Below are 10,000 nucleotides of genomic sequence, written 5' to 3'. Positions count from 1 at the left end.
CAAAAGTCTCTTCGCCATTACCTTACGCGCGAAGCCCTACCAAAGGAGTCCCATTACAGGAACCTCAACTCGATCGTCGATGGTGGAAACGTCCGTCCTACACTAGACGACCTGCACAACAACACCTTCAGAGAGCAACAGGTAAGAGGTCTTTTTCACTTTACTTCACCGGAAAGTTCGTTAAAAAAGCACCTAAATTTTTGTCGTTCTATCCGTCCGTCCCAAGCCGCTAACACGCGCCTGCGAGTTGTAAAGAGCTGCCGCTTTTTTGCTGATGCCTGAAGTTCCGTAACTGTGTAAAGGTACATTTTATTGACATTTAGAGAATGTCAGGTTTCAATAATATGTAGATAATTGTTTATGCCGTTAAAACTCGCAGTCAATTTCGTAATTTTTTGTTTTTGGACATTGAACTTGGTTAAAGTAATGATTTTTCAATTGCCCGTCGGGTGTTAGATATTAAGAAAAACTTAATTTTCAATTTATGTATATTGATCCTATGTGTAGCTTATCAAATTCTCCAAAGGGTAACCAATATTGTAAGTTGTCATCTTTCACACAATTGTAGTGTGCAAGTGTCATTCTGAATTATTGTTGTAAGCAATGACAAACTACGAGAAGGTTTTGTTTCTGTACAAAACATTTTAGTTATTTTGATTATTATCTTGTCATCAGCTTTTTAATATATATATTTTATTATAAACTAGTATAACCGTATTCTAGTGTACGTCAGTTACTTTTTCTATTCAAATTATAAATATTAAACTATTTATGACACGAATTGCAAATATTGATACTACTATTATATAAATAGAAATAATGAGAGCGAGATAAAAATGGAATTTCCACGCACAAGTGATAATCTTACATTAAACAAAAAGAATAAGCAAACATATAATTACACCCCCATTCAATTAATTAATTAATAAAGCGATCAATTTAATGCCATGCGGCGAAATAAATGAATTAATTTGGAACACACAGACTTGGGTCCTACATTTTTTTTTTTGCGAATGTGTTACTGTGAGGTCGACTTTCTCAGTAAGTATGCTAGAGCTGCTGAGCGAGAGGCAGACTAACCGAGAGCCAATGTTCACTTGTTCAACCCGTTTGGAAGGAGGGGGTTAAGGGTTGGGGGGGGGGGGGGCAGTAGTTTGGGTGCTTTAGATCGAACTCTGGATAAACGGAATGAGGTTTTCTGTTTGTAGGTATCGTTTATTTCATTTTGTTAAGTTTTGTTTACAGGAAGAGTATGAATTATGATCGCTATATGTTATAATGTTGGGTGTTATTATAGGTATATATGCACATATGTATAAGTGTCAGATTTATATTCTTATCATTATATCTGCACATGTATAAGTTTCAGAATCATACTTTTATATATGCATATTGATGGAGATGCATATTCACGCACATGGCATTCATACACAGCTATATACATGTATTTGCATAAGAAGTTCTCATACATTTTGACGTCGGAGGAAAAGGTAGTCCGGATATAAAACATAAAAATAGTACAACATATTTTTCTTCTTCCCCTCTCTTTCACATGACTATATTGTCTTTGCGTTCTGGAGATAAAATACGAAAGGGGACAGAGGTAGAAAGATGGCATGGGTGGGAATGAAGACAAGGTGAGAGAGAGAGAGAGAGTGAGTGAGTGAGTGAGTGAGTGAGTGAGTGGAAGGAAAGAGAAAGAGTGGAAAGAGAGAGAGAGAAACAGTGGAAGGAAAGAGAAAGAGTGGAAAGAGAGAGAGAAACAGTGGAAAGAGAAAGAGAAACAGTGGAAAGAGAAAGAGAAATAGTGGAAAGAGAGAGAGAGATAAATAATGGAAGGAGAGAGATAGAGAAAGAGTGGGAAGAGAGAGAAAGAGTGGAAAGAGAGAGAGAAAGACTGGAGAGAGAGAGAGAAAAAAAAGAGTGGAGAGAGAGAGAGAGAGAGAGAGAGAGAGAGAGAGAGAGAGAGAGAGAGAGAGAGAGAGAGAGAGAGAGAGAGAGAGAGAGAGAGAGAGAGAGAGAGAGAAAGAGTCGAAAGAGAGAGAAAGAGTGGAAAGAGAGAAAGAATGGAAAGAGAGAGAGATAGAAAGAGTGGATAGAGAGAGAGAGAGAGAGAGAGAGAGAGAGAGAGAGAGAGAGAGAGAGAGAGAGAGAGAGAGAGAGAGAGAAAGAGAAAGAGTGGAAAGAGAGAGAGAAAGAGAAAGAGTGGAAAGAGAGAGAAAGAGAAAGAGTGGAAAGAGAGAGAGAAAGAGAAAGAGTGGAAAGAGAGAGAGAGAGAGAAAGAGTGGAAAGAGAGAGAGAGAGAGAAAGAGTGGAAAGAGAGAGAGAGAGAGAAAGAGTGGAAAGAGTGGAAAGAGAGAGAGAGTGGAAAGAGAGAGAGAGTGGAAAGAGAGAGAGAGTGGAAAGAGAGAGAGAGTGGAAAGAGAGAGAGAGAGAGAAAGAGTGGAAAGAGAGAGAAAGTGGAAAGAGAGAGAGAGAGAGAGAGAGAGTGTGGAAAGAGAGAGAGAGAGAGAAAGAGTGGAAAGAGAGAGAGAGAGAGAAAGAGTGGAAAGAGAGAGAAAGAGTGGAAAGAGAGAGAAAGAGTGGAAAGAGAGAGAAAGAGTGGAAAGAGAGAGAAAGAGTGGAAAGAGAGAGAGAGAGAGAAAGAGTGGAAAGAGAGAGAGAGAAAGAGTGGAAAGAGAAAGAGTGGAAAGAGAGAGAGAGAAAGAGTGGAAAGAGAGAGAGAGAGAAAGAGTGGATGGAGAGAGAGAGAGAGAAAGAGAAAGAGTGGAGAGAGAGAGAGAGAGAGGAAAAGTGGAAAGAGAGAGAGAGAAAGGAAAAGTGGAAAGAGAGAGAGAGAGAGGAAAAGTGGAAAGAGAGAGAGAGAGAGGAAAAGTGGAAAGAGAGAGAGAGAGAGGAAAAGTGGAAAGAGAGAGAGAGAGAGAGAGAGGAGAAGAGAGAGAGAGAGAGAGAGAGAGAGAGAGAGAGAGAGAGAGAGAACGTGGAAAGAGAGAGAGAAAGTATGAAAGAGAGAGAGAGACAGAAAGAGAGAGAGAGAGTAAGTAGAGAAAGAGTGGAAGGAGAGAGAAAGAGAAAGAGTGGAAGGAGAGAGAAAGAGAAAGAGTGGAAGGAGAGAGAAAGAGAAAGAGTGGAAGGAGAGAGAAAGAGAAAGAGTGGAAGGAGTGAGAAAGAGAAAGAGTGGAAGGAGAGAGAAAGAGAAAGAGTGGAAGGAGAGAGAAAGAGAAAGAGTGGAAGGAGAGAGAAAGAGAAAGAGTGGAAGGAGACGAGAAAGAGAAAGAGTGGAAGAAGAGAGAAAGAGAAAGAGTGGAAGAAGAGAGAAAGAGAAAGAGTGGAAGAAGCGAGAAAGAGAAAGAGTGGAAGGAGAGAGAAAGAGAAAGAGTGGAAGGAGAGAGAAAGAGAAAGAGTGGAAGGAGAGAGAAAGAGAAAGAGTGGAAGGAGAGAGAAAGAGAAAGAGTGGAAGGAGAGAGAAAGAGAAAGAGTGGAAAGATAGAGAGAGAGAGAGAAAGAAAGAAAGAAAGAAAGAAAGAAAGAAAGAAAGAGAAAGAGATTATGTATTATATATAATATATATATATAGTATGATGTAATATATATATACTTATATATAAAATATATATATACACATATATAATATACTATAATATATATATACATATACAATTTTTATATGTATATTTATATATATGTATTATATATATCTATATACAATATATATATTATATATACATATACATATATAATTTATATATATGATGTATCTATATCTCTATATCTATCAATCAATATGAATATGAATATATGTATAGATATGTATATGTGCATATATGTATATATGTATATGTATGTAAATATATATGTAGATATATTGTATGTACGTAAATGTATATGTATATATATTTATATGTATATGTACATATTCATATATATGTATATGAATGTATGTATGTATATATCTATATATCTACACACACACACACACACACACACACACACACACACACACACACACACACACACACACACACACACACACACACACACACATGTGCGTGCGTATCAACCGGGGGTGCATAAAAACGCCAGGGGTACGGTCGTGGCCCAGAAGAACTCTTGATTTTGGCTTCATCCCGGCGCGACCGCTCTTCCAGCAAGCCCGCTCTACGACCCCGCCATCTAGTAGTGGAAGGAAGCCATGCACTTCTCTCTGCCCTCTCTGCATTTGTTTTTTAGTTTGTGAGGCTGCTAGAGCGTTAATTTTGGGCGGAAAGTGTGGTGGTGTTTAAAATGGCGCCTCTCCACAGAGTCCGAGGTTGCGCTGGGGTTTCTGCTGGCCCGAACCAGATCACACCGGTATTGTGGTGGGGGAGCGAGGGAGGGGGAGATAGAGATGGGGCAGGGGATGGTGGTGGGGTGGGGAGCCCGACCTAGTCGCCACCACTGCTAGCGCCGCCTCCACCGATTCCAGTCCTCCACAATACCTTTCCTCCACTTGTAAGTGGTCGTGGTTTCACTCGGACTCGCGTTGGAGTCACATTCGCTCTGTGGCTCTCCGTCCAAGCGCGGGCCAAGTCGTCGAGGAGCTCTCCTCTTCGAATGTTGGCACTAGAGATCCGCAGAGGCTATCAGTCCATAAATATGTTTTGTTGAGACGCCGGTTTGAACCCGTCTTGCGTTCTGCGAAGACAAGAGTCTTCCCGGGCGCCTGCGGGAGGGTCCGGGTATTTCCGTGGCAGGACGGGTCACGGGTCGCAAGGAGACTCGAGAGAATGGACGACTTTCATGGCAGCCTCCTCGCCGTGGTTCTAGGAAGGGCATTGCGTCAGCATTTTGTTTCTGCGGGCAAGTGGGCGGGCAGGACTGGCATCAGGCCAATGGGTCTTCAAGGAGGGACGAGAAGGCAAAAAGGGACGAGCTGCTCTGCCCCTCAGGAGACCAATCGCCGCGTGGCCCTTCTCTCGTGGTACTGGAGGCGATGAAAGAGTGCCAGCGGTGCCTGGTCTTTGTTTGGGGTTCCTGGAAGCACGGAATCGATGGGTTGGTCCGCCCCGTGTTCACGGGGGTTGGCCCTGTCCTTGAGAGACACCCGTGTTCAATAGAAATTCCGTTTTTAGAGTACTGCATTGCACATTGTCACGCATTTGATGACTCACGCCGACGCTGAATAGCAGTGCGGAGCGTATGTTCCAGAGGTGGAAATTTCCCAGCCGTCGGGTTGTTTATACCTGGGTGTCATTTATATCCAGCCACACCCCCGCAGGCAGCAAAGGGTCACTTTAACAGCCAGATGCAGCTTAGCACATTCATCTGTTAATTTTACTTTGGCGTCCTCAGGGTTAATCTCGTGTCAGGTCGGGCGGTCGTACACACGTGACTACACAGGTGCTCCAACATGCATTACACACATGCATCCATGCATAAATACGTAGGTTCATAACATACACATGCTTGCATACGTGAATAAGTGTGCACTTCCGTATACGTAACCTGCATACAAATTTATTCAATACATGAATATACATATTTCGGTATGCATACATATGCATAAATAAGTACATGCGCAAATATATATGCTTACATAAATTTGCAGTTACACCTCTGTGGCTCTATGCATACATACATACATATATATCTACATATACATATATACACTTACGTATACATACATATATATGTATATATATTATATTGTGAGTGAGAGAGAGAGGGAGAGGGAGAGGGAGAGGGAGAGGGAGAGGGAGAGGGAGAGGGAGAGGGAGAGGGAGAGAGAGAGAGAGATTGCATAGGTGATGTATTTAGAGGAATATTAACATACATGCATACATATATACATACACATTTCTCTATCTGTCTATCAATCTGTCTATCCATATATCAATTTATTTATATTAATGAATGGATGTGTATGCTTATGTATATGTTTATCTATATATACATATAGATATTCATATATATACATACACATACACATACACATACACACACATACACACACACATACACATACACATACACATACATACACATACACATACACATACACATACACATACACATACACATACACATACATACATACATACATACATACATACATACATACATACATACATACATACATATATACATACATACATACATAATTACATACATACATACATACATACATACATACATACATACATACATAAAATGTTCACATGCATATGTACCAGATATTACCGGAGATGGCAGCTGTAAGAGAGTATTTTATATCCGGTAATAAGACCTTCCTTTCCATCGCCTCACAGACCCCCTAGGAAAGCCTCCCGCAGACCCCTTCCACAGCTTCCTTCCCCCCTCCCACCTCTCCCCCTCTCCCCCCTCTCCCTCTTTTCCCCCCTTCCCCTCTCCCCCTTCCCCCCATCCCACCTCTCCCCCTTCACCCCCTCTCCCCCTCTCCCCCTACCCCCCTTTCCCTTCTCCCCCTTCTCCCCCTTCTCCCCCTTCTCCCCCTTCCCCTCTCCACTCATTCCTTCCAATTTGTGCCTCATTAACGGGTGACTCATTTTGTGAGTGCCCTTCCAACGTGGAATTAAATGCTTGATTGAGGAGGTAACACGTTTACTGATGTCTGTATTAAGTGGATCTTGTGAGAAGATGCTGCTCGGTTGTTAAGATATTAAGTGTTTGCTAGTAATGTGTGTGTGCGTGTGCGTGTGAATTTTAATTCGAAATTGTTGTCATATATATTTTGTATGTAGAATATTTCTCCTTTTTCTAGTTTTGATTACTTTATCGCTTCTGAAGCTTTAGACTCAATAGGCGGTGGATGTGTAGTCGCTAGTCCGGCTAGGTAAATAGCAGGGGTACAACGTTTATTGCATCTAGTTATCTGCATATCGTTTTTAACGAGAACGTGTCAAGTTGATTGAACTCCGGAATAACTCTTAAATTGGAGAGAGAGAGAGAGAGAGAGAGAGAGAGAGAGAGAGAGAGAGAGAGAGAGAGAGAGAGAGAGAGAGAGAGAGAGAGAGAGAGAGAGAGAGAGAACGAGAGAGAGAGAGAACGAGAGAGAACGAGAGAACGAAAGAGAGAGAGAGAGAGAGGGAGAATGAGGGTAAGAGTGAGAGTGAGGGAGAAAAGGTGAGAATTAGAATGGGGGGAGGGGGGAATGAGGGGATGGGGAGTGGAGGAAGGGTAGTGGGAGATTAGCAGATAGCGGACTAACGGAAATGGGACGGAAAAAGACCAAAGGAGGGAAGAGGAGTATGAAAAGAGAAGGGACGTAAGGGGGTCGCATGTCCGCACGTCACGCAAATGGAGGGGTTTTGGGCCGGGGTCCTTCTCTGACCTGCGTTTCCAACCGCTCTTATCCGGAGCCAGGGAGAGGGGGGGGGGGGGGAGAGGGAGGGAAGGGAGAGGAGGGAGTGAGGGAGGGGAAGGGGAGGGGAGGGAGAGAGGGGGGCGGAGAGGGAGAGGGGGGGAGTGAGGGAGGGGAAGGGGAGGGGAGGGAGAGAGGGGGGCGGAGAGGGAGAGGAGGGAGTGAGGGAGGGGAAGGGGAGGGGAGGGAGAGAGGGGGGCGGAGAGGGAGAGGAGGGAGTGAGGGAGGGGAAGGGGAGGGGAGGGAGAGAGGGGGGCGGAGAGGGAGAGGAGGGAGTGAGGTAGGGAAGGGAGAGGAGGGAGTGAGGGAGGGGAAGGGAGAGGAGGGAGTGAGGGAGGGGAAGGGGAGAGATGGGGACGGAGGGAAGGAGAGGTGGCGGAGAGGGAAATGAGAGGGACAGAGGAAATGGGAGAATTCTATCGAGAGGCTGAGATACAATCTTTTTTTGTGTTATTGGATTGGATTGCTGATATGTTTAATAAGGAAGAGGCTAGGAGGGCAACACACACACACATACACACACACACACACACACACACACACACACACACACACACACACACACACACACACACACACACACACACGTACAAACATACATACATACATAATACATAATACATAATACATACATACATACATACATACATACATACATACATACATACATACATACATACATATGTATATGCGTATAGTATATACACACTCGTTTGTCTATATTTATGGATATGTATATAAATGCTTATACAGTATCTATGTATATAAGTACATGCGTTTGTGCTCTTCTCAAGTATCCATGTCTGACGCAGAAAGAGAATGCGGATGACATAACCCCTTGAAGAATTTTTGGAGCAGTAGAAGGATGTGCATTGTTGCCTCCCCCGCCCCTTCCCCCCTTCTACCCCATTAACGCTACAGTAACCTCGACACGTATAATAATAACTTGCAACGTCTACGGTGAGGATAATGAGGCTGCTTTTAAAGACGCCAATCCCACTTTATCCTCATTTCTTGTTATGTTCTCTATTCCTGTCTGTTATTCTTTTTGTTTTGTTTTTTTCTATCGGCTTTCTTACCCTCTGTCGTCTCGGCGTTATCTCTCTTATCCTCGCAGCTCTCCATTGCCTCTTTCTATCTCTTCGTGTCTTCTTTCGCTTTCCGGTTGCAAGAAGTATCTGATTGCACGGTATGTGCTAATGGTATTACGAAACAAAAGGCATTTTACATACGGAAGGTTCGAGCGTCGGGGGTGGGTGGGAGGGGAGTGAGGGGGAGGGGGAGTGGAACCGAGGGGAGGGGAGGGGAGGGGGAATAGGGATAGGGGATGGGGATAGAGGAGGGGGAGTGGGAGGATGTGGAGAGGGAGTGTGGAAAGGGGAAGGGGGTGGGGAAAGGTAGGGGGGGAAGGGCGTTCCGACCGCAGTTACAAATACTGTCAGAGCAAAGAAAGGAGTTATTACAATGGAGAAACGTATATCTTTAGAATCCTTGAGCGCGAAATAGATGAGAAGAGAGAGAAGAGAGGGAAAGAGAGAAAAGGGAATAGAAGTAGAAAATAAAATAAAGGCAGAATAGAGAGGAAATAAATGTATAGAAATATACAGACAGACCGATAAAGAGCGTAAATAACAACACGAAACAAAACCCCACAATAATCCAGCGAATGAGAACCAAGAGGAAAAAAAAACAACTCTTCCCAACATCATCATCTTAATCGTATTTCTCCTTTCTGTCTCACGTCCTTTCATTTTCTGGCTCCGTTCTGCCACGTCTCAGAACGCGGTGTCGGTCGCTGTAGGCACGCGATAACACTCATCCGGTGTTCCTAGGTGTTAGGACGAGTATCTCCTTTAAACTGGTGATTTTTTTTTTCTTGTGTGTGTGTGTGTGTGTGTGTGTGTGTGTGTGTGTGTGTGTGTGTGTGTGTGTGTGTGTGTGTGTGTGTGTGTGTGTGTTGTGTTGTGGATAGGGTGACCTCCTCCCCCCTCTGCTTCCTCTCCCTGTTTTCCGTGCTTCTTTTTGTTATCATCGAGGAAAGGATGTGGATACAAACAAAAAGTTGTTATACTTTTCTGAGAACGTATAATTTGGTATATAAAGTAGAGGCAAATAGAATGGAAAATAAATAACGGGAAAATTTCTTTGTATATTGATTCGTCATTGTATGCATGTACTCGTATATGTATTCGAATATATGTTATACGTATATACTGAAATGGACATTACCTTGTGAAGTCACAGATATATATATATATATATATATATATATATATATATATATGCTAACACTAATAAGTAAAAAAAAATCATCCCGGAATAAATGTATTCACAAATGTACTTACATAATTGTGTATGGATACCACACACATGCGTACTGTTATGAATTATTGATTAAACAGACCTGCTATCATTTTGAAGGCGTGTTAGAAAAGGGGGGTTACGAGGGAGGGGGCAGTTGTAGCGTGGGATGGAGTAGCTCGTAGCCTCCGCCTAGCTGACGTGCCCACACACCTCAGGGCACCGCATTGCACACGTCATGGAGGTCACCAACCGCCCTCATACCCCTTCGGCGTCCTCCCCCCTCTTCCCCCTCCCCCCCTAGAAAGCTTTTAGCATCTCCCCTCGTATCAATTTACT

The 10,000-nt window shown here is 43.3% G+C and overlaps 1 protein-coding gene across 1 annotated transcript in view; it reads left to right on the top strand.

The window, feature by feature from the left end:
* Positions 1-10,000, top strand: part of LOC125047515 (bumetanide-sensitive sodium-(potassium)-chloride cotransporter-like) — a 92,386-nt gene that overhangs the window by 151 nt on the left and 82,235 nt on the right. Inside the window, exon 1 of the mRNA XM_047645765.1 lies at positions 1-141. This exon is cut by the window's left edge and continues 151 nt beyond it. Coding sequence (XP_047501721.1) covers positions 1-141 — 141 coding nt within the window. The remainder of the gene's footprint in view (positions 142-10,000) is intronic.

Source organism: Penaeus chinensis, chromosome 41, assembly GCF_019202785.1.
Source record: "Penaeus chinensis breed Huanghai No. 1 chromosome 41, ASM1920278v2, whole genome shotgun sequence".
In the NCBI taxonomy this organism is placed as follows: domain Eukaryota; kingdom Metazoa; phylum Arthropoda; class Malacostraca; order Decapoda; family Penaeidae; genus Penaeus; species Penaeus chinensis.
Note: the sequence above shows the minus strand (reverse complement) of the source record. Positions and strands in the feature narration are given on the sequence as shown.